Source organism: Arvicola amphibius, chromosome 2 (genome assembly GCF_903992535.2).
Source record: "Arvicola amphibius chromosome 2, mArvAmp1.2, whole genome shotgun sequence".
Lineage (NCBI taxonomy): Eukaryota > Metazoa > Chordata > Mammalia > Rodentia > Cricetidae > Arvicola > Arvicola amphibius.
Window position 1 is genome coordinate 60746467 of NC_052048.2, and position 25926 is coordinate 60772392.

Below are 25926 nucleotides of genomic sequence, written 5' to 3' on the forward strand. Positions count from 1 at the left end.
TTCTGAAGGAAGGAAACATTTTATTAACTTCCAGAACAGAGATCAATACAGACTCTGTACAGTTAAGTCCAAAGGTTGCAGCAAAAGAAAATGCAGATTATTTAAGGTGAATTTGCTTCTTTTTCATCTGATTCGTCATCCATCACCTAAAGCCAGAAAACAAAAGAAATTCAAGAGTTAAGGAAACATTAGACAATGTTATTTTCCTGATTTGCACGCCACTTGCCTGCCTGAAATAGCCCATGACAACGCACAGCACTACAAGAACAAGGAAGCCATCAACAGCCCACAGCACAGGATTCCATCAGAACCTGGGATCCTGAGATAATAAAAGTAACTAAATAAGTATAAAAGAACTAGACCCTTTCCTCACCTCAAAGACAGGCGCCTGGCAGTGGAGTCTCGGGTGTGGACTGAAAATGAATGGCTCATATTCTTCAGAGAAAAGAGTAATGGAATTTAGTTTTTCCTTTTTAGAAAACTGTGTGTGTGTGTATGTGTGATGGGTGTGTGTGTGATGGGTGTGTGTGTGATGAGGTGGTGTGATGGATGTGTGTGATGGGTGTGTGTGATGGGGTGTTCATGATGGGTGTGTGTGATGGGTGTGTGTGTGATGTGTGTGTGATGGGTGTTTGTGTGATGGGTATGTGTGTGATGGGGGTGTGTGTGTGATGGGTGTGATGGTTGTGTGTGTGATGGGTGTGTGTGATGGGGGTGTGTGTGATGGGTGTGTGTGATGGGGGTGTGTGTGATGGATGTGTGTGATGGGGGTGTGTGTGATGAGGTGGTGTGATGGGGGTGTGTGATGGGGGTGTGTGATGGGGGTGTGTGTGATGGGAGTGTGTGATGGGAATGTGTGATGGGGTGTGTGTAATGAGGGTGGTGTGCATGCCTCGTGCATGTGAGGGTCAGAGGACAACTTTCTGGAGTCAGCTCTCTCCTGTCATCTTTAGTGGGTTCAAGGATGGGACCTGGATTGCCAGGCTTGCCCAGTGAATGCTTTCACCTGTTTAACCATCTTGTACTTAAAAGCATCTTATGTATTGAACTATATTCCCTAAAATTTAACTAATTATTCTTGTAAACATAGTTAACTAAAAACGGAATCCTGTCTGGTTTGCAAGTGCATGCCTACAATCACAGAATCCAGAGTTCAAGACCAGCTTCCTTTACACAGCAGGTTCTAAGGCAGGTCTAGACAACTTGAGACCTCAGAAAACCAACAGGCTGGGCCAGCAGAAAGCTGGCTCCAGGATAGATTCTGCTGTGGGTCTGAGACCTGAGCTGATCCCCAAGTTCAACATGGTGAGTGAACTTCCACAGGGAGGTTTAATTGCAAGGTTCCTCTTGTGCACTGTGGTGTGTGTACATACACACAAGAGCATGATAAATAAAATAAATGTAATTTTAAAAGTTTTAAACAGGGCATGGAGATATGCCTTTATTTCTAGTTCTCAAGAGACAGAGGTAAACAAATCTCTATGAGTTCCAAACTGATGTGCACCAACACCACCAGGAGAAAGAATTATTTTTTTAAAAAAGAAATTCCGAAAACACTCTTAAAATAGAAATAATACTAAAAACTATTTTTGATTTTACTCAAATAAAAGTTATCTTAAACCTAAAAGAAGTATGAAGACTTTCAGGGAAGAAAAATAGTAACAAATCCTACTTAAAGGAAAAAGAGAAAGACTGGTCCTTTGTGGGCTGGTGTATTATTGGATAGTAAAGGCCAGAACCCTGAACAGAAGGAGTTGTAAAAAGCTGTGACTGTTTCTCTCCTCACCACACCTACTGCAATTATGTGACAATTAACGTTTGCAACAGTCAGTTATGTACCCACCCTGGCATGTGAATAAAAATGTTTCCTCTTTGTTAATCTACTGGCTCCCAACTTCATCAGGGATGAAGGGGGAGTAATGATGAAAAGAGAAATCTTGATGAGCAGGGGCACAGAAGCCCCAGCTACCTGCAGGCTGAGCAGATTCACTCAGCCCAGGAGCTCGGGACCAGCCAGGCAGCAGAGCAAAACGTCATCTCAAACTTAAACCAAACACAACAGAAACTAAAATGGAACTGGAATCTGGGTGGGTTCTGAAGAGAGATACTTAACAAAGGAATTCTCTCCTCCTAGTTTCTCTTTGAAATTAACTAAAAATGGGTATTCTTACTTTAAAAGAATAAATATTTTATATCCAATTTCAGCAATATCTAATGCAAAGAATTTTGTAAATCAAGTCCTATGTAGGCAGAAACATTCCTAAATTTGGAGTTAGAGTCCCAAGAACTTGATCAACGTCAATGTGCAAATGACACCTGTGAGACCCAGCAGGGCTGCTGCAGAGAAACAAGCACAGACAGGGTTTCTAGTCTTTTAGGAGGCCACGCATACACACAGTGCTCTCTCTCTCTCTCTCTCTCTCTCTCTCTCTCTCTCTCTCTCTCTCACACACACACACACACACACACACACACACACACACACAGGGTTTCTAGTCTTTTAGGAGGCCATGCATACACACAGTGCTGACACAACACACACACACGCACACACACAGGGTTTTTAGTCTTTTAGGAGGCCATGTATACACACAGTGCTGACACAACACACACACACACGCACACACGCACAGGGTTTTTAGTCTTTTAGGAGGCCATGTATACACACAGTGCTGACACAACACACACACACACACACACGCACACACACAGGGTTTTTAGTCTTTTAGGAGGCCATGTATACACACAGTGCTGACACAACACACACACGCACACACACACAGGGTTTCTAGTCTTTTAGGAGGCCATGCACACACACAGTGCTGACACACACACACACACACACACACAGAGCTCTGACACACACCAGCACACGGCTGATGAGGACCTGTACTGGACCAAAGGCCAGCCTTTAATACTACTCAGAGATAAGTGACTCTCTGAGCAATGAAGAAGACACCTTCTAAAGCCACAGAACCACTCACAAGAGTTTCTCAAATCTCTACTGTCCATAACTGTCTCCTCCTTGATTGCCTTTCCTAAAAGCTCTGTTTTCTTAGCTAGTACACACTTAGAGACAAAATTCCAACAAGCTACAGCCAAAGCACAACTGAGTACTACTTGCACTGTACGACAGTGTGCTTTCTCAATGGCACATGCCTGTAATTCCAGCTTTCAGGAGGCTGAGGCAGGAGGATTATGAGCTTCAGGCAAACCTAGACTACATAGCCAGTCTAGATTTTAGAGAGAAATTCTGTCTCACTAAACAAAACATGGGACTAACAAGATGGCTCAGGGGTAAAGACACTTGCTGCCAAAGCTGATGATCTGAATTCTATCCCTGTAATTTACATAGAGGAAAGAGAAAACCAATTCCACTTTATCCTTTGACCTGCACATGCACACCAATGCGCACACCCACATACACAAGCAAGCACATGCACCCACATGTATACACAAATGTAATGACAATTTTTAATAAAGGCTAGATGTAGTGGTACACATCTGCAATCCCAGTACTTGGGGAGCAGAGGTCAAGGTCACCTTGGGCCACACAAGACCTATCTTAAAAGAAAAAAATGGTGTTGGGAGCAGAGTAAGGGAGGAATTAGAGGTTGGCAATGAGTTTCTCCATGCTTATATTCATCTATATAAAATCGCATGGTGTTTTGAATCCTCAGAAAAGAACCACTGATGGAGCTTTCCCAAGTGACGATAGGTTATAGACTTGGTCCCCATATCATCAATAACCCAAACTGTCACAATGTTGCCTACCTGTTCCACACCTTCCACTTCTGGAATGTAAAACTGCAACATGTTCTGAATCCCGCTTTTCAGGGTGATGATGGAGCTGGGGCAGCTGGTGCAGGAGCCTTGGAGCTTCAGCCGCACAATGCCATCTTCGAAGCCACGGTAGATCACGTCACCCCCATCCTCCTGCACAGTCGGCCTGTGGCCACAGGACATTCAGAACACATTTAAAACAGCAGATGCATGCCTTCAATGAGAACAATTAAGATAGTTCACTGCTTTGTGCATGTGCTTGTGTGTGTGTGTGTGTAGTTCTTGGATTGGGGTTAATGACTATGTGTAGCGCAGCCAAAAGCTAACCTTGAGTGCTGCTCCTTAGGCACTGTCCATCTGGGCTCTTCATGGTCTCTCAATGAACAGGAACCCATTTATTAGGCTATGTTATTTCTGCCCCAAGCACAGGGATTACAAACATACACCCATGCCCAGCTTTCTTAATCTGGGTTCTGGGGACTGAACTCAGGTCATCATGCTTGCAGGACAAATACTTTACTATTGGGCCATCTCCCCAGCCCCATAACTTGGATTACATTTAATTAAATTTTTATATCTCTCTCTCTCTCTCTCTCTCTCTCTCTCTCTCTCTCTGTGTGTGTGTGTGTGCGCGCGCGCGTGTGCGTGTGTACACATGGCACGTGTGTGGTCAGGCAAAACCTTCCAGAGTCACCTCCTTCTCCTTATCTATGTAGGTTCTGGGAATGGAATTCAGGGTAGCAGGCTTAACAGAAAATGACTTTCTCTTCTGAGCATCCTCACTGGCCATGAATTTCTAGTGTTAAACCATCCGTGTATATCCAGCTTCTCTTCCTCTCTGTATGACTGGTTCTTGTTGAGTATGACAAAAGCCTATCCATCTCATGGCTGCATGGTATCCCACTACACTAACATGGCAGAGTTGATTACCATCCTGCTATTGATAGGTATTTGACCTGTGCACATAACATGGCTGTAAAGATTCACCTGTGCGTTCTTTGGTGTGGATAGGTATTAGGAATGGGCATATATTTGAGGGCAAAACTCCTGGGGCAAATTCTGAACATAAGCCAGGAGGAGAGGCATGTGCCTGTAATCCTAGCATTAAAAGCTGAAGCAGGAGGACTGCCATGAGTTCAAGGCTAGACTGGGCTATAAACTCAGTTCCAAGCCAGCCAAAATTATAGAGTGAGGCCTGGCTCAACAAAAGTGTAACTATTTAGATTGAAACCGTGCCACTTTCCCAGAATTACCCCCCCTTACATGCCACCAGTCAGGTGAGCACGCCTGTCTCATGAGCCACTGGTGTCAATCAAAATGGATGAGCCTGCCTGCTGGATTTGAAGTAATGTCTGTGGAGCAGGAAGGCCGCACACTCTTTGCCCTCCACAGCTAGTGGCTGTCTGGTTACTGTCTTCTGCTGTGTGCTTGCTCCAGCCTCTATTTTAGTTTTTCCCTGTCAATTTGTAGTTCTCATATATTCTGTCACACGCACTGCAAAGTCTTTCAAAAAAAGCTGTAAAGAAGGCATTTATGTGTAAGTGTGTGTACCTGTGTGTGTGTGTGTGTCTTATTTGTGCACCACATAGATGCAGGAGCCCGTGGAGGACAGAAGAGGGCATCAGATGCCCTAGAAGTAGTGTTACAGGTGTTGTGAGCCACCATGTGGATGCTGGGAACTGAACCTGGGTCTACAAGAGCATGACAAAAGCCATGGGTCTACAAGAGCAGTCAGTGCTCTTAACCACTGAGCCATCTCTTCAGCCCCCTTAATTTTGTCTCCCCTTTGTTTTGTGTCTGTGCGTATGCTTGCACATGTGTCACGTGTGCATGTGGAGTTTGCGCTCTACTTCCACCACATGGGTTCTAGAAAAGCCTGGGCTGCCAAGTGTAGCAGCAGGCACTCTTATCCGCTAAGCTATCTTGTCAGCCCTATATACTAGAAAATCTTCTACTCTGCCTTTTCACGAGAAAGGCATGATTTTACTACAGTCTAATTTGTCTTTTCCTTGATTTTTCCAATTTTCTTGTAACCTTCTGAATAAAAACAAACAAAACAAACCTGCCCAGCCAAGATCATGCAGATGTTAATTAATTCAATTTATTGTATTTATTTGTTCTGGGGGTGTGTATATGCTGCTGTGTGCCTATGAAGGCCATAGGTCAACTTTCAGGGGTCAGTGTTCTCCTTCTGCCCTGTGGGTCTCAGAGATGAAACTCAGGTCACCAGACTTGGCAACAAGTAACATAACCTAGTGAGCCATCCCAATGGCTCCATATTATTTCTGTGTTGACTTAGATTGTTACCAGCCTAACCTTAAGCCATTCTGAAGAGCACTCCATCCCACTGCAGTCAGGAAACAGTATTCCTGGGGCGGGGTGGGGGGAGGAATGGAGGTGGGAGAGGTGGTGGCTCAGTAGTAGAGCGCATGCTTATGAAGTGCAAGACCCTGGTTTAACCCCAGAACCAAATAACAAAACCTGACAGTCTCAATGAATTTAATGCTGAAATTTGATAAGGGCTACTTTAGCGCACGATCCATATACACAGGAGAATAATATTTCATTCTTGCTGAGTATAATATACATATGTCAACGTTTAGTCAGTCGTTAATCACATGTTTAAAACTCTACCCTGGCCTGGGAATGGCTGTTTACTAAGCCTTTCATTCCAGCAATCAGAGGCAGAGGCAAATGGAACTCTGTGAGTCAGAGATCTATCTGGTGCATATGTACCGAGTTTCAGGCCAGCCAGGGCTACAAAGTGAGACCTTGTCTCGAAAATAAATAAATAAAAATAGTAAGTTTTAAAGCTCTCCCTTGCCCAATTATTTTTGTGCTTTGTTAGATAGAGGAGTTAATTTCCTCACCTAGCTGTGGGTTACTTCTGTCTCTGTCCAATAATCTTCATTTATTTTGAATCTATGTTATTAGATGGTTAGAATATGATCCTGGTAGCAGATACTCCCACTGTGTGGTGGCGTCTACAGCGGTCGGGTACACTGTCTTCTGGTGTCTGTGTACTCCCAGAAGCCCTCCTCCCATCACTGTCTGAACGCTATGCATTCTCCAGTGTCCCACTTTCAATGTTTCTGTCCTTACATTTAAGCAGGTAACCCTTGTAAGGAGCATGAAGCTGGTTTTCTCACATTGTGACAACTTTATCCTCTGTCAGCCACTGTATGCACCTTCAGATGTGTCTGCCGCAGCTTCAAGCACGTTATCATCTGTTTGTTTCCATTCATCCTTCCGCACTGGCCAAGGCCCCTTCGCCTGGCCTCTGCTCTGCACAGCTGTTTGTTATTTTCGCTGCAGCTATTACCTCCAACAAACCTACTTCAAATTTTTTATACTACCATGAAAGATTACTTTTATTGTGTCTCAAATAATGCCAAGACTCAGATCACTTCTGTTCACACTCACGTTCTACTTAGGTCATTTATCTTGCTTCTATACAATTAACCCTTAGGATACCATATGTGCTTTTCTGCATGCACGATGCCTGTTCCTTTTTTCTTTCCCCAAATTCCCCCTTTCTGTGTTCTTCAGTCTGGGTTTTTACTATTGTTCTACATTCCAACACGAGTGAGTCCACTCTTCAGCCATGTCACACTGCACATGAAAGTGATCTAATGAGTTCTTCATTTACTGTATTTTTAGTTCTACAAATATGTTTTCTTACAGATTCCTGTTCTTGCAGGAATTCCTCATCTTTTCGGGTCCCCCCCCCCCCCCCCCCGCAAGGTTTCTCGGTAACTTTGGAGCCTGTCCTAGAACTAGCTCTTGTAGACCAGGCAGGCCTTGAACTCACAGAGATCCACCTGCCTCTGCCCCCGAGTGCTGGGATTAAAGGCGTGCGCCACTACACACGTAAGTAGATCCCTGCCACTTAGCCAGCCTCTTATTTTAAATCTCTAAATTGTTTCTTAAAATACCTAAAGAAGAAAACATTTTAAAAGTCCAGACTTCCTGGCCTGCTGTGAGAGACATGGAAACAGGTTGTTCACTAGTCTTGTTTTTATCCTTTTTTTTCTATTTTGTGTATTGTTTTTGAGACAAAGTCTTGCTGTGTGTACCAAGCTGGCCTAAACTCACAAAGCTCCTCCTGCCCCTGCTCCCCTAGGGAACACCAGTGTCACCACGCCTGGCTCCTGTCTTTATTCTTTTCCCAGCAGTTAGTACATAGGTGTTACACAGACTGAGGGAAAATTCGTCTTGACCATGTGCACACAGACTATAGTTTTAAAGATGTCACTGAATACTAAGGCACAGCCTTCAGTTCAGTTGAGATGATGACCTCTGTTGGTTACACTCCCTGGAGCCCTGCTCCACTCTCCAGTTAAAGCATGCCGCTTTAATGAGAGCTGTCTCTGCAGCACTGGATTGCGGAGGGGACAGAGGATGCTGGGGGTTTTAACACGTACCGTATTCTAGTATCCAACAGTTCTTTAATCATTGCCACAACTTCATCATCTTCTTCAGAACCTAAAAAAAAATTATAAATAAAAACTCAAGAGTAACAATTTTGTAGTTATATAAGCGTTAAACCAGGAGGGTTTTCCCATAAAAGCATAGTCTGGTATGGTGCACTCACGCAGATTCAGAAGGATCATAGGAAATGCAAGGCCAGCCGGTCTACAGAATGAGCAAGACCTTGCCTCAAATACAAAACAAAACAACAACAAAACAGAACAGAACACAAAGCTTGGTAAAGTAACATGGCTCATGTGGTTCACAAAAGAAAAACCAAGGAAAAATAGTCACTTAACGCTCAGTAATATAGGGGAATACATCCTACAGTGAAGCCTGATTGTGTGGGGACTGAGATGAGGAGCAAACCAACATTCTCAAGGACCAAAGAGCAGCACAGAAACGCCACATCTGATTTCACTGTAAATGTGATATGGAAAGGTGCAGCTACTTATGAAGCATCTTTTTAAGCTTCAGCTTCTCGATTTAGTGATTTTTCAAAATAACTATATCAAATACAGATGTGGGCCTTCTGGAAAGTTCCAAATACTTTGCAAATCTGAACTAAAAATGTTTCATTTTGGTTTTGCTTTATCATGTGTGTGCACATCTATGTACATATGCAAGTGTGCACATATGAACATGTCTGTGTGTATGAACGCGCATGTGTGTGTATGAGTGTACGTGTGTGGTACTGAGAGGAACCTATGGCCTTGCACATGGAGCACGTACTCTACCAAGGAACTATATCCTTGGCCACTGCTTGAATTTTGTAAAGCTTTATGTAAGTTTTACCAATGCCTGTATAAAAAATGTAATGCTTTTTTTCAAGAAATATATTCATCTGCAAAAAGATACAGAGATTTCATGCTGTGTTGTAATAAATATTAGATTCCTGGCAACCCCATAAGTAGTTTATATTAACCTGTTCTAACCTTTGAGTCCATTTTCATAAAAGAAATAAAATACGATAAAGTTAAAGACTCTTAGAGCAGCAGTCCTAAGCCGCCTTCCCATCCCCGTTACTACCTGAGAGCAGGGCTTCTCCAAGCATGCACACATTTCCAAGTGTAAATTTATACAGGTGAGACCAGGCTTCACCTGATCCACACTGCACTCCTAGAGTCCCTTGAAAGTCTTTCCATCTGCACAGGAAAACAGGCTCACTATAAAGAGATCTTGGGAGTGCTTTGCCTCACTGGCATTTTGACGGTTTAGTATCTAGCCCTGGGCAACACCCCTGCTTCTAGGCACATCCATGAGATAAACTCCTTGTGATGAGGTATTTGAGTCAGTGAGCTTGTGGCTTTTTTCCTTTTGAGGTTCTTGGAACTGAACACAGGGTTTTGTGTTTGCTAGACAAAGGCTCTACCTCTGAACTAAACTCTAAGTACAAATTTTGTGTATTTTTATTTTTGGTAGGCACAGTTAAACTGCTCTTTGTTTTTGTTTGTTTGGTTGTTTTTTGAGACAGTGTAGCAGTCCTGGCTGTCCTGGAACTTACTCTATAGACCAGGCTGGCCTCAAATTCACAGAGATCCACCTGCCTCTGCCTCCCAAGTATTGGGATAAAAGGTGTGTGTACCACTCAGACTTAAAAATGGCCTTTGCTTTTCACTATGTGGTAAGTGTGTGTGTGCACATGCGTGCGTGTGTGCAGCACTGAGGAACAACCCTGTACGCACACATACTAAGGGTGTACTTCACTACTGAGCTACCTCTCGCCTCTAGCCATGATTAGAAAGAATTAGCTATAACTATTTCATAGCCCAGAATGCACAAACACATATACACACCCAGTGTTTGTGCAGGTACACGTGTGGTGGGGTGTGTATGTACACGTGAGACAAGTAGGCTAAGGCAGCTGGCTAGCGAGCCCCAGGGATCTGCCTGCTTCCACTCTCCAGTGCTGAGACTGCAAGTGTGCATGCTGCAGCTTTAGGATGTGGGTTCTGGGGGCTGAACTCAGCCAGGTCCTCGACTAAGCTCTCTCCTCAACACACCTAGAACATTTTTTAAAAATCTCCTTAAATCAATATTTTAAAAAGACATACGACTTACTTTTTAAAAATTAGTAAAGAAAATAAATAGGAAATTTACTGACATGGAAACCTCATAAAATAATACAAGATACAGAAAACCCTCAGGATCAGGATCAATACAAGAATGAAACTAAAATAAGACATTGCCAGCTGATGACACAGACCTGTGATTTCAGCTCCCAAGGAGGCAGAGGCAGGACAATAGTAAGTTATGCCTGCCTGGATTATAGAGTAAACTGTATAGTTGTTAGCCTGGGCAACCTAGTAAGACACAGACAGCCTCAAAAGTAAAGAGGACTCAGTGGTAGAGAACTTGCCTAGCATGTGCACAGCCCTAAGTTCAGTCCTGGAACTGCAGAAACAAACAAATAGTAAATAAAAGAAGATACCATTTTAGACCTAACACACTGTATGGGAGAGGCACTATTAGGAGATGTGGCCTTTCTGGAGTAGATGTGACTTGTTGGGGGAAGTGTGTCACTGGGGGTGAGCTTTGAGGTTTCAAATGTTCAAGCCAGGTACAGTATCTCTCTTCCTGCTGCCTGTTGATTCAGATGTAGAACTCTAAGCTACCTCTCCCGTACCATCTTTGCCTGTATGCTGCCACACTCCCTGATATAATGATAATAGACTAAACCTCTGAACAGTAGGCCAGCCCCAATTAAATGTTTTCCTTTATAAGAGGTTGCTGTGGTCATGGTGTTTCTAGTTCCAGGACAGCCATAGCTACACAGAGAGATTCTCTCTCTGGGGTTGGATGAAGTTGGCTAGCTCTCTAAGAGTCTCTAAGCACCAAAGGGAAAGAGCAAAAGGAAAGAAAAAAGACCTGAAGAGACGACAAAAGTCTAAGAAAACAGACTCCCACACACTGCTAATGAACACAGTAATTTGCTTCCCTGCAGGAAGACTCTACAACCCCCACCCCAACACACACAGAAGCAGTGTATCCACGGCAGCAGGGTTTGTGATGGCATCAGCACAGTCAACGCAGTAAAGAACAGCACACAGCAGCCTGCACCAGATGTCCACAGCAGCTTTTGTAACACATCAGCACCAGCAACGCACACAGTGAAGGGACAAGTTAGCTGCACCTTGTTCATTCCGATGGACTAACACATGCTTAAAATGACCGTCAAAGAAATTATACTCAGCGGAAAGGCAAGCTGTGATATAATACAAGTGACTTGAAGTTTAAGAATAAAAACCAGAAACTGGGTATGGAGGTACACACGCCCATAATGTCAGCATGGAGGAGGTGGCAGGACTCTAAATTTCAGGTCAGCCTAGGTTACAGAGCTGGATCCTGTCTCAAAAACATTAAAACAACAAGAAAAAGAATAGAAACCAATTCTACCTACTCATTTCAGCTCATCCTATAGGTACAGTAAAATGCAAGTCAACCAGGCTCACACACAGGAAGGGAGGGGTAGGTACAGAACATCACCTCTTTCTTTCACGCTCTTCTCTCCTCCCTTCCTACCCCTACCTTGTTTTTTTTTGTTTTTGTTTTTGTTTTTGTTTTTTTGAAATAGGCTGTCAATGGAAAGCCTTGGTTGGCTTAAACTTGCCACATGGGGCAGGCTGGCCATGAACTTACAGCAATACTTCTGCCTCTATCTCCCATGCGCTGAGATCATAAGTGTACACCACCACCATACTGGTTTTTGTCCTTAGTATTCATTTAAAAATGGATATATAAACAAAGAACTCTCAACAGAGGAATCTAAAATGGCTGAAAGACACTTAAGGAAATGCTCAACATCCTTAGACATCAGAGAAATGCAAATCAAAATAACTCTAAGATTTCATCTTACTCCTGTCAGAATGGCCAAGATCAAAAGCACTGATGAGAGCTTATGCTAGACAGGATGTGGGGTAAGGAAAACACTCCTCCATTGCTGGTGGGAGTGAAAACTGGTACAGCCACTTTGGAAATCAGAAAATTAGGAAAAAAAAATCTACCTCAAGACCCAGCAATACCACTTTTGGGTATATACCCAAAGGATTCTCAATCATACCACAAGGACATGTGGTCAGCTATGTTCATAGCAGCATTGTTTGTCATAGCCAGAACCTGAAAACAACCAGGATGCTCCTCAACCAAAGAATGGATAAAGAAAATGTGGTACATTTACACAATGGAGTACTACTCAGCAGTAAAAAATAATGACATCTTGAAATTTGCAGGCAAATGGGTAGATCTAGAAAAAACTATATTGAGTGAGGTAACCCAGACCCAGAAAAACAAATATAATATGTACTCATTCATAAGTGGCTTATAAACATAAAGCAAAGAAAAACTAGCCTACAGTCTATAACCCCAGAGAACCTAGACAACAAGGAGAACCCTAGGAGAGACATACATGGATCTACATAGGAAGGAAAAAATACAAGCTCCCCTGAGTAAACTGGGAATGTGGGGGTCATGGAGAGGGTAGAAGTGGAGAGAGAGGAGAGGAAGGGAAGAGAGGGGAGAAAAATGTATAGCTCAGTAAAAACAATTTTTAAAAAAGGAAAAAACTGGGTCTAAAGCAACTATGGAAAAATTAACATTTACTTGTTTCTCGATGCCCTCTTTCAGAAACCACTAACATCTGTTAAATCAAGTGGAAGCAAGTTTGTGTCAATATATGATTTTTTGGGGAATTCTCAGAATTTTTAGTTAAAAAATTTGGTTTTGCATAATAGATTCAGTGTTTACACAACTTTTAAGAAAACAGCTTGGCAGTGGTGGTGCATGCCTTTAATCCAGGCACTCAGGAGACAGAGGCAGCCAGATCTCTGTGAGTTCAAGGGCAGCCTAGTTCACAGAGTGAGTTCCAGGACATTCAGGGTTACACAGAGAAACCCTGTCTTGAAAAATCAAAAACAACAGCATATATGAAGTTTTGTTCCATCAAGAATTGGTTCCCGAGCCAAATGCACTCAATGGTTAAAAATACTCCTGTGGTCTTGGACGTTTCCCAGAACTAGACAGTAAGATCCTCCTCCTGAAGTCTCCTCCCTGCTGGTGAGCTCAAGGGCCACACGGGGGTACCAGGTGCTGGGGGACAACTGTGCCAACCATCGCACTCAGCTACGGACCCCAGGGGCTACAGCAGGCAGACCAGATGTGCCCACTGGTGAAAGAGTGGCAAGCCTGGCATGGGGTAACTAGCTGCTCCCTGACAGGAACTGAGGCCGGCTCCATAGGAGGGAGTCAGATCTGCTGCTATAACCTGGTGATGGAGAGGCCCAGGCCTTTGTGGGGAATGATATACTCAATTATTTCCTTCTGAAATAACCCTGCTTCTGTCCAGGTTAGGACTGCTATCTTTGGCCAGAGAAGCTTCTTCAAGCAGTAGGTAGAAGCTACTGCAGAGACTCTGAACTTGTCAGTGCTGAAACCAAGTGACCAGTGGATGCTCAGTCCTAAATGGGACCTTGTTACCAGCAAGACTCAGAGAGCGTCATGGAGTGTTGGGGGAGGTGCAGAAGGAATGTAAGAGCTGGAGAATGGGGTGGAGAGCTGTTGAACGCTATCTGGCTCCTCTTCCAGAGGACCCAGGTTGGATTCCCAGCACCCACACAGTGGCTCACAACTGTCCTTAACTCCAGTTCCAGGGAGATCTGGTGCCCTCTCCTGGCCTCATCTGGCTAGGCACACATAAGGTAGTACACAGGCAGAGATGTAGGCAAAAGAGCCATACAAATCAAATAAAAAATAATTTTAAAAGCTGTAGTGAGGAGCAGCGGGATGCATTCCCGCCCGGCTCCTGGACACCTGGCTAGCTTATGCCCCGAAATAACAACACACAAATTGTATTCTTTTAAACACTGCCTGGCCCATTAGTTCCAGCCTCTTACTCACATCTTGACTAACCCATATCTAATAATCTGTGTAACACCATGAGTGGTGTCTTTCCGGGAAAGATTCAGCATTTTTGACCTAGCGGCTGGCTCCATCACAACTGTCCCAGAGAGGAGAGGCATGACGATTGCCTGAGCCATCTACCTCACTTCCTTCTTCCTGTTCTGTCTACTCCACCCACCTATGTTCTAACCTATCAGGCCAAGCAGTTTCTTTATTAATTAACCAATGAAATCATCAGATAGAAGACACACCTACATCAAAAAACTGATATATATATATATTTTTTTTTATCTCAGATCAGGTACCTGAACATGGAAGGAGGTGGGTCTCAGGAGGCTTCACCCTCCCTGATTGCTGGGGAAGAAGGCCATCATCTCTAGTGGTGTAACACTGCTAAGGTGCCCGTGCCCCAGGAGGTGACATCTCACCAGAGTTCCTCTGAGCAACCCTACCAGGCCTCCTTTGAGTCACTCACACAAAGGGCATGAGCATGGAGGTGGGGTTGAATGAGAAGAGAAAGGGGACCATCATGAGGGAGAAGCAGACAAGGAAAGAGGAATAGAGGGTGACTACGATAAAACACATCACATACATGTATAAAATGCCACAGTGAAACCTATAATTATGTATAATTAATATATTCTAATATAAACATTTAAAATCTGTTTTCTGGTCACTTCTACCATCAAGGCGAAGGCGAGGGAAGCAGGAAATCCAGTAAGAAATAGATAAACGTCGATTACCAACGCAACACTACCTGCTTCTCCTGGAGGCGTTTCCTCAGTCACTAGGGGTAAGCCAGATGCAAAGAAGTCCATAATGGTTGCATAAATATCAGGTTTCAGTAAATTCCAGTCTAATTCTTCATTCTCCTATAATCACGTTGAAGAAACATGTTGCATTTCCAGCCAAGTGCAAAGCAAATACAGACTACCACCTCAGATCTTTCAAGAATCTTCTCTTTTTGTCTGGTGAATCAGGGTCCCACCCTGCAGCTCTGACTGTCCTAGAACTTGCTCTGTAGACCAGACTGACATTGAACTCTCAGAGATCCGCCAGCCTCTGCCTCCTGAGTGCTAAGATTAAAGGCATATACCACCATGGTCCAGTGCACAGTACTGCTGCAGGACATTGAACTATGCAAAAACACCCTATATCTGAAATTAGTCGTATGCGTATTTGTCAAAAGAATGCATAAGAACATCCCTTTCAGAGAGGGTGTTGTACTATGGCACCAGACAGATGCATATGTAATTTGTTCATAATATGGACTTGATTCCCTTTTTACTCCTTCGACTTGCAGCAGGAATCGGTAAAAATACTATTTAGGAGTAGGCAAGATTGCACAGTGGGTAAAAGCTTGTCACCAAGCCTGGCAGCCTGCATTTGATCCATGGGAACCCACATGGTGGAAGGAGAGACCTGCCTCCTGTAAATTGTCCTGATTCCATGTGCATGCCTGAACACAAACACACACACACACACAAAATAAAACATGCAATTTAAAATGTATTTAATTTATTTAACATTTTATGGAAAAAAACAATTTTTTATTCTAGTAGCCTGGAAGCTGAACTCCTAGTCCTGCCAAGGCCGTACCCTGCTGTGGATTAGTCCTGTAATTCTGGACACTGCACTGACCCTGCTGTACGGATGAGGTTGTAGGATCAGTTATACCTGGATCATAACTAACTGCAGCTAGAAAAGGCCCTTTAGCAACTTGACAGATCTAAGAAGTAAACATCACCTGAGATTTTTTATGTATTTACTTATTTTATTTTATGTGCATGAATGTTTTGCCTGCATATGTGTATATGTAGCATGTGTGTGGCTGGTGCCCACTGAGGTTGGAAGAGAGCACTAGGTCCCTAGAACTGGGGTTATAGATGTTTGTGAGCTGCCGCGTCTGATGTAGGAGTGTTTCTATCTATCTGCTGTTTCATTGGTTAATTAATAAAGAAACTGCTTGGCCTGATAGGTTAGAACATAGGTAGGTGGAGTAGACAGAACAGGATGCTGGGAGTGAGGCAGATGCCTTGGGCAATTGCCCTGGCTCTCCTCTCTGGGACAGTCGCCATGAAGCCAGCCACTAGGTCAGACATGCTGAATCTTTCCCGGTAAGACACTACATTGTGGTGCTACATAGATTATTAGAAATGGGTTAATCAAGATGTGAGAATTAGACAATAAGAGGCTGGAACTAATGGGCCAGGCAGTGTTTAAATGAATACAATTTGTGTGTTGTTATTTTGGGGCATAAACTAGCCAGGCGGCCAAGAGCTGGGCGGCTGGAAGCAGCTCGCAGCTCTCACTACACACGTTGGTGCTGGGAATCTAAACTGGGCTCTCTGCAAGGGCGACCAGCGTTCTCAACTGCGAGCTATTTCTCCAGTCCCTCACCTGAGATTTTTTAATATCACAGTGTTATTAAAACCTGTAGCACATTAAGAATGAAAATTCTAGGCTAGAGTGTGGTGCATCTTTGTAATGCCAGCAACGGGATCCAAGGAAGGAAATACATAGGTTTCAGGGCAGCCTGAACTACACAGCAAGACTATCTATGAGAAACCAAAGAAGGGAAATTGAAAACCAAAGAACAAAGAATGTTCTGGAGAGGGAGGGGCACTGGGTTCAGAAACAGCTACAAGTCAGCTAGTCTAGCTTTATACTCACAGCTGTACCTTTGTGACTGTGATGAAATCCGGTCCAAAGAAGACACTTTTCACTCCTTCAATCCTGAACAGCTGCCTGTGAATACAGAAAAAGAAAAAGATGTCAAGAAAGAGGATAAACCTATGTAGAAGTAAAGAGACAAGTTAGCTATCCCTGGCTAGAATGCTATCCACTCCAGCAGCTTTGTTCCTAAATCCTGCAGCCACCTGCCTCACCCTAGGTGTCTGCCCAAGAGGACAGCACACTTGCTCCTCAAAGGCACACACGCCCACCATCTGGCAATCATGAAGAGGCTGTAACACACACAAAAACTGCAGCACATCTTCACATGGAAAAAGACAGTGCCACTGTGACCCACAGGGACATTCTGAAGCCCTTCCTGAAGTCAGACACAGGCCCACCCGCTCCTTCACTCAGAAGATATCTGGCATCTCTAAGTGCCAGGTTCCAGGAAGACAAAAGACAGGTGACCCCTCTAAGAAGCTTAGCAAAAACATTCCCTACAACAGCTCAGCACAGACAAGACCAGTTTGCTTAGTTGAAGATAATAAACTCTAGGAGTACAAGAAACAGGAATTTTTTCCTAGTTGTTTTGTGGTAGTAGAAAATTGAACCTAGTACCCAATCCATGCTCAGTGAGCGCTCTATCACTCTAGTGAAGTGGTGTTTTGTCTTTGGCTTTTTGTTGATTGGTTTGTTTGTTGTTTTGGTATGTGTGTGTTTACAAAGGGCCTCACAGTGTAGTGCAGGCTAGCCTCAAACTCCTAGTCCTGCTATGCTACCAGGGCACTGGGCTTATGGGCATGTGTCACCACACAGGGCTACACTAACTGTTTTTGAATGTGAACATTTCAACAATAAAAGGTTAAAGACAGGTGTTGGTAGAAGAGGCTGCTTATTCATTCCCATCCGCCTGGGTAGCTTACACCCGAAATAATCACACAGAAACTGTATTAATTAAATCACTGCTTGGCCCATTAGCTCTAGCTTCTTATTGGCTAACCCTTACATATTAATTTAACCCATTTCTATTAATCTATGTATCACCACAAGGTCATGGCCTACCAGCAAAGTTTCAGTATGTCTATCTCTGATGGCTGCTCCATGGTGTCTCTCCTGCTCTGTCTTCCTCCTCCCATGCTATAGGTCAAGCCAGTTCTTTATTCATTAACCAATAAAAGCAACACATATACAGAAGGACTTCCTACCTCCTACACCATTAGGCCTCATAGCATAGCCTCTAAGCCCAGAACTCAAGAGACAGAGGTAAAAGGATCAGTAGTTCAAGGCTAGACCAATCTCAAAAGAGCAAAAACTCTAAAAAGTTAAAATCAAATTAATCAGGAAATTAAAATCCTAGATTGTCCTTTTGGTGTGCATTTCTCCAGGAACTTTCACGGAGCCATGTGCTGTTTTTATTTAGGAGGAGGGCTACATGGATGTTATCGCATTGCACCACTGTCCTGCAACTTGTCTTGACTTGACAGCATGTTATGTCTCAGGCTGAGGCTGTAGATCAGTGTAGAACTCCTGCCTGGCATGTCTAAGGCCCTAGAGTCAATCTCTAGTATTGCAAAACACACAGATACAGACAGACAGATTGTAATGGTCTGCTCTGTCCCTTTAAGAGATAAGCTATATCCCCCACCTCCCCTCCACCAAGGCAAGCTGATCTTCAGCTTCTAGCCTGAGTCCCTTCTCTTTTCCATGGTCTCATGGCATGCCCATCTGTCTGTCTCTCCTTGTGGGACTCACTGCCCCTAGTGGCCCACTGCAGCCACTTGGGAACTGTGCCATCCCTGCCTGGGACTAGAACTGGCTGCTCTCTCGGGACCCGAGGCCCACTGCTGCCGCCTGGGGACCTGCAGCGTTTCTGGGGCCGCTGCAGCCACTAGGGAATCCACAGCATTTTACTTAATCCATTACAAAGACAGACAGACACACAGATGCACACACAGACATATATATGTCTTTCTGTAAATGTTAGTTTTTAGATTTGTTTATTTTACATGTGTCAATGTTTGCTTATACACATGCGTGTGCAACTAGACTAATAAACATCCTAGGCCATATAAGTCTTGTATGCCTGTGTGTTTCCTGAAGTTATATTTCATTTTTTTTAAAAAAACATAATATAGAGCTGTGAAATCAATTAAATAGGACTTCATTATATTTAATAAAACAATAACAAAAAGAAATGAAAAACATGAGAATGCCTATTACCTACTGTAATTTTTTAAAGAATTGTTTTGTTTTATGTGTATGCACATGTATCTATGTATCTGCACATGAGTGCAGAGTCTGAAGAGGCAAGAAGAGGGCATTGGAGCCCTCAGAGCTGGAGTTACAGGTAGGCGTGAATTGCCAGTGCTGGAAAATTGAACTCGAATCCTTCGCAAGGGAAACAAGTGCCATCAACCACCTCACTGTTTCCTACTGCACAGTGCAAAAGACGGAAACACGCACCAAACACTTGTTTTACACACAGGCATGTGCACTAAATTATAATGTACACACTTCTAACTGCTGTCTGTATCAAAAGCATGAAAAATAAATGGTCTACAGTGCATTATGAGAAATGGCATGCTTACGTCAGAAAAATTGTACACATTTATGAGCTAGAAAGTTAAAAACTTCTTTCTGAGCCTCTCTTTGCCTTCGGGTTGTGTATGGGAAGGCCACTTATGCTGATTTCTACCTGTGTTTGGCAAGGAGCATCAAGGTGGAAATTCCAATAGTGTCAGGGTACAACTCAAAGGCAGAACACACATTCTGCATGGAAAAGGCCCTGGTGTCAACTCGGGCAGACCGCACATTCTGTACGGAAAAGCAAACTAGCAAGAATTCAGCTGGTGCTGACGCTAGTGTTTCTCAGCACAAATGACTGCTCCAGCCACAGGCTCAGAGACTTGGTGTACCTTTATTTACCACTCTGATACACTGAATATGTTTCCTGTGAACTCAGAAACTGTCCTCATTAATTTTAAAAGGTTGTGCCACATCTGACAACTGCCATCATTCATGGTTCTGAGAGAAAACCTAGAAACTCAGTTACTCTTTCCTGTGGAATTAAAGGAGCACCTTTTCATAGTTCTTGAAAATCAGAGATTCAAGATGGGCATAGTGGCAGCCATCTGTAATCCCAACACCAGGAAGTGGAGGCACAAGGGTTCAAGGCCAACCAGTTACATAGCACAGCAATCGGCTGAGGCTACAAGTGATGTCATCTCCCATCCCCAAACATTTTGAAAAGTGCTGGAGAAAATGGTTCAATGGATAAAGTACACAGCACACACGAGAGGGCCTGCGTTCTAATCCTCAGCAGACATGTACACAGTTGTTCATGGCAGCATGCACCTGTAACCCCAGCGCTTGAGAGGCAGGGGATCCCGAGGACCTTCTGGTCAGCCAGTCTACTAAGTAAGGGAGCAGTGGGTTCTGAGAGGATGGAGGGCTGGAGAGATGGCTCAGAGGTCTTGCGTTAAATTCCCAGCAACCACATGGCAGCTTACAAGCAACTGTGAGATCTGGTGCCCTCTCTGGCACAGACATACACAGAGGCAGAATGCTGTGTACATACTAAATAAATAAATCTTTAAAAACAAAACAAACAAACGAACAAAAACAGAGGACATGCAAGGACACTCCCTGAACTCTGTGTGTATGCACACTTACACACCTACACAAACTCATACCCTGCCCACACACACACACAAACACACACACACACACATCCTGCTCCCCACATATACACACACACAAACTTATACCCTGCCCCCCCCCCACACACATATCCTGCTCCCCACATATACACACACACAAACTCATACCCTGGCCCCCCCCCACACAATTTTTTAACATTTAGAGTTTTAAAGATTTAGATCAGAAATTTATCATAATTACCCATTTGGTGAATTTCCTTCTTAAGTTAAAAAAGTTAAATTTAAGTATTTATGCTACCAAGTTGTCAAATACACTCCCAGGACAAAGTTTTTTTTAATTTCAACTCAACTCTTCCAAAACCAACCTGCCAACCAAATGTGTTAGCTCTGCAAGGCTGCCTAACATAGGGTCACTGGGCTTCCAGGGGAGAACCGGCAGGAACGGTACCTGGCTAGAGGTGAGCGGAAAGCTGCAGCGGGTGTGGGGAAGTCCATGGTCCTCGACTCAAGAACCGGCTTTCCTGGTATAAACTTTAAGCTGTTGGGATTTGGGGTGTCTTGTGTTTGAATAAACATGAATCGTACTGAAAAAGAGAAAGCGTGTTATGCTAGAAAAAAACAGGTTAAGTTAGATAACAAGGTGCTCTGATTTTTTAAGATTTTTTTTTATATATGTAAATGTTTTACCTGCATGTATGTGTGTGTACCACATGTCTGCAGTGCTGTGGAGGCCGGGAGAGGCCATCCACCCTCTAGAATGGAGCCATGAATGGCTGTAGGCTATCATATGGGTGCTGGGACTCAAACCTAGCCCTCTGAGAGAGTAGCAAGTGCTCTAACCACTGACCCATCTCTCCAGCTCCCCACCCCCCCCCCCCCCCGTGCGCATTCTTAAATAAACGGAAGTAAGAAACATTAGGAGGAATAAAAAAAAAAAAATCCCACAAACTTTATTTCCCAAGATGCTCAGAGAAATCCTAAGAAGTTAAAATGCCTGAACGTTGATGCTTAAGTATGTCATTAAAATTCCTGTGCCTCCTATCAGGAAGAATCTGCTTTTACAGCAAACAATTTTTGAAATAAAACTTTAAAGAAAGACTGCCACTACTTTCTGTTCTGAACCAGCCATTTTCTGTAGGTTTGCTTGTTTGTGAGAGAGAGTCTCAGTATCTAGACCAGGCTAGCCTTGAAGTTATAGAGATCTGCCTAAGGAGTACTGGGATTAAAACTGTGGGCTGTGATGCCTGGCTTCACTTTTTGCTGTCTTAATAGTTTACTAAATTATTAAGCAATTTATTATGGTAACTAAAGTCATGTACTCATTAGGTACTTTACTGAATCTGAAGGATTAAATCTGGCTTTCTCCTACTCAACACACTAGAGTAAATCAGGTCTACAGAAAAGGAGGCTTTGGAAGTACCCAAAGATGAAACTATAAATGTAAAAACAAAGACAAAACAAAACTTTATTTGAAAGCTAGACTCAGATGAATGGAGTTGCCCAGTGCCTACAGCCCCAGAGTGGGAGCCTGAGCAAGATGACCCTGAGTTCATGCTAGTCTCAGCGACACAGCAAGCTCCAGGCTAGCCTTGGAATCTTAGCAAGCTCCTCTCAAAAAGTCAAACCAAACCAAACAACCCGGGGAGTAAAAATTAAGAAAAATACAGTGTCCCCACACAACTTTTCCCTTTTCACATATAAAAGCTACCTCAATACTAATCTGAATAGATATTCAACAAAATCATTCCAATTGCATTTTAAATTTGGTTTAATTAGGTATTTTAAAAACAACTCCACACATTTACAAATAGCATTATATGGACTTAATAGGTTGTGTTTAAGAATATACATGGAGGTACAAATACATACGTGCATGCAATAACAAACTGGTGAAAAAGGGGGCCATGAATTTGAAGGAGAGTGGAAAGAGCTATATGGAGGGCTTATAGGGAAGAAAGGGAACAGAGAAACATTATAATTACAATACAATCTCAAAATAAATAATAAATAAATAAATCCTAGCTGTGACATCCAATGGACACTTCTGAAAGTGTCCTGAGTTAGCACAGGATACAGGCTGATGTGAGATACTTCTTCCCTCTGGGGAGTGGTACTACAAGGTTCCTAACTAGGCAGGCACCAGCTCCTGCAGAACAGAAATGGGAACCGTCAAAGGCTGAAATCACCCAGTGTCCAACAGGAAGATACCAGAAAGCCACAAACTGCAGTCCCACAAAATTTAAGCAATTAAAGTGGCCTGACCTGCTGAGTTACTCAGTATTTACACCTAAGATGTTTTGAGATTCGAGGAAGCATGCAGGCCATAGACAACCATTCCTCCCTCATTCCAGTAAGAGAAGAGGTAAGAACTCCTGACTCACATCATACCTCAGCCTTACCCCAGAACATGGTCACAGGTGTGTGAGGTAACGTGAAGAGAGAGAGGCTAATCCATGACATCAAGCCACGCACAGTCACCCCTCTCCAAGCTTCCCCAATTACAGTGCAGTGCTCACATTTCAAACTACTTTCAAAATCAGATGCTAGGAGGTTTGGGTAAACACACAAATCCACTTGTAATTTCTTTTATATAATATTTCCTTTTAGAAATCATTTACTGGGCAACTCATGTTCTCAAAATGTGCTCATAAGACTCAGAGATTTCACCAGACTACAGATAATGTCCTCTGACGAATCACAGTAAAGGACGGTTCTACCATGGAGGGGAGTGGACAGAAAAATCTCTGGACCCCTTTAATGTGCCTCTGAACACAAGACTGACAAGTTCCTGGGCTGCTGAGATGGCACAGGAGATAAAGGCGCTTGCCACCAAGGCTAAAGGCCTGCACTCAATCCCCAGAACCCACACGGAGAGACCTAACTCACGTTGTCCTCTGACCTCCTCCACACATGCAATGTGACACACTCTCACACAGACAAATACATGTAATAAAAAATGTTGAAGAAACCTTTAAAATTGTGTCTTTTATGAGCACTAACTCTAGCAGTGTTCCACTGGTTTCTGTCACACAATGTTCTCAGAAGAGATGAACCTGTACCTGTGTGAGACAAGGGTGCACGCATCGGGAAGAGTGGTCTTCGTCCATACTGGTGCAGAGGTTGTTTCTTAAAGGTGTATGGAGTCACCACATGACAGAACCTATATTTAAAAAACAATGAATGACATGGTAAGGAGTAGACTCTGTTTTGTTGTTGTTTGAAAACAGGGTATCACCGTGTAGCCAGGTGGCTTCATGGACTTCTGTGGTAGATACTCTCGCCTCTGCTTCCCTGGTTCTGGAATCACAGACATGAGTGGTAGAACTTCATTTCTCTCTGATAGAGAAGCACTGACTGGGTATTTTCAAGGCGTCATTAAAGTAAAAACAAAGTGAGCTTTGAAAGTAACTATAGCTAGAGAAGGGGAAAAGGACATTGTAGTAGTGAAAAATGTTCCAGCTCTGACTTCTGAATCAGTTTTTATTTTATTTTATTATTTTTTTTTTTTTATTTTGAGACAGGGTCTCACTGTGTAGCCCTGGCTGCTGGGAATTAGCTTTGCAAACCAGGGATCCACAGCCTTAAGTGTTTGCTTCAAATTGTCCTCCAAGACTCCCTGTTGGGCAAAGAAGAACAGAAGAGCAAAACAGCCCGAGAGTAAAACCATCGTGCTCCTGAGACCAGGAGAGTAAGTGGGAGGGGTGAAAACAGTGACCCTTGAGCAGAGCTGGGAAGTCAGTCATTCCCAGGCAGCTCCCCTTACAAGAGATGACTATGACAGAAATGGCTAGGTAAAAGTCATCCCCAGGAGAACATACTCTGCCTTGGACCGCCTCTGTCCACCAGAGTCCCCGGCCGGTTGGTTCCCAGGGCTCCCCCGTCTGATCTGGCACTCTCAACACTCTGCCGCTTGCTGTCTTAGGCTAGTTTGCTGTATACTTAATAAATGCACTCTAAACAAAAGGCATACGGAGCATGGTAGATCATTCTCCCTAAGGGACACCTATCAGTCCATGGACATACCAGGCTAAGTGTTCACTAAATGGTAGCTGTTATCACTATGTAGCAACTGGTAACTGCACATTAAGTGAATGGAGGGAATATTCCAGGATTTGGAAACATCCTGGCATCTCAGGGTTACTGTCCCGTCAACCCTGAGAAAAAGCCGCAGCAGAGTGGAGAAATCAGAAGTGTACTCTGGTCGATAGGTCTGAATTCTAAGAGACCTGGAGCAAAGTACTCAAGAAAAGTTATCGAAAACGGGAGAAGTGGGCAACCCACAAAACCCCCTGTTAATCTGCTATTTTTATAAGATGCATTAGGAGTTTTAAAACAGGGGTCTCATATAGTCCAGGCTGGTCTTGAACTCCTTCCTGCCTTCACCTCTCAAGTGCTGAGATGACAGCACAGGGGTGAGCTACAAGCCCGGCTCATAAAGTGCATTTGAAACTTCAAGGTAACCATCAGCATTCTGTTAGGCCCTTTTCTACAGGAGTCACACGGGTCTGGCAGATGTCTGAGGAAGTCAGAATCAGGGTGGCTCTGAAGTGCAACAGGACACGGCAGGCATAGGCCTAGGCGGTAGGTTCCCTCGAGTCGCTTCCCTCAGAGCCATGCCCTTGAATGTGCTTCCCCGGAAAGGGAAGGGAACGAAACCGGGAATGTTCTTCCCTTCGGAGCCACATCCCTACGGGGTTGACAACGGGACGGGACGTCCTCAGCCTCTGGAGCCAGGACAAGACTCCGTTAGACACCAGTCCCCTCCCAGTGAGAGGGCGGCGACAGGGAATTGCTGGCAGGGGCGCCCACACCTACCGCCTGCACAGCCGGGCTACACCAGCTACAGCTCCCCACGCCCGCTCGGCCGCCGCCATCGTTTCAGTGCCGGTGCGCTTGCGCGGACACGCCTCTTTGGTCTCCAAGTCCTCTGCCGACTCAGACCTTGGGGAGAGGGCGGTCACGGGAAGCGTGGCCCCTACAGGTGGAGGGCGGTGCTGCGGGTAAGCCAAAGCAAGCTGTTTTATTCCCCTTTATGGAAAATAGATTTTTTTCTTCCCACATAATATATCTTGATGGCAGTTTCTCCTCCCTCAACTCCTCCCAGTTCTCCCCACCTCCCATCTAGCTCCGCATCCTCAGGTTTTAAGGATTAGAACACTAATCTGTGGGTAAACTATGAAGCAACTCCATTAGGCCAATTGAAATCTTAATCACTTGCCCATAGAATGCATGTTTGGCTATCATCGTTTTCTTTGAGACATATTCTTTTCTACATACAATGGTGACTTATTAGTCAACGTTTGGTTCATTACAAATTTTACAGATGATGTGATGCCACATTCCTAATCCCAGCACAAAGTAGGCTGAGGCAGGAGGATCACCCAGGAATTTGAGGCCAAGCAGGGTAAGATTCTGTCTTAAAAATATTTTGTTTTAATACTAC

At 43.9% G+C, this 25926-nt stretch overlaps 1 protein-coding gene across 1 annotated transcript; it reads right to left on the minus strand.

Annotated features, from left to right (window-relative positions):
* Nfu1 (NFU1 iron-sulfur cluster scaffold) lies at nucleotides 1-25430 on the minus strand. Its single transcript, XM_038318092.2, has 8 exons — nucleotides 25299-25430; nucleotides 23543-23643; nucleotides 20932-21067; nucleotides 16830-16896; nucleotides 14906-15020; nucleotides 8208-8268; nucleotides 3775-3949; nucleotides 1-146 (listed from the first exon to the last, which is right to left on the minus strand). Exons 1-8 carry the CDS (start codon nucleotides 25355-25357, stop codon nucleotides 102-104), a joined length of 759 nt encoding a protein of 252 aa, XP_038174020.1. The 5' UTR covers nucleotides 25358-25430; the 3' UTR covers nucleotides 1-101.
* Nucleotides 25431-25926: the final 496 nt, after the last annotated feature.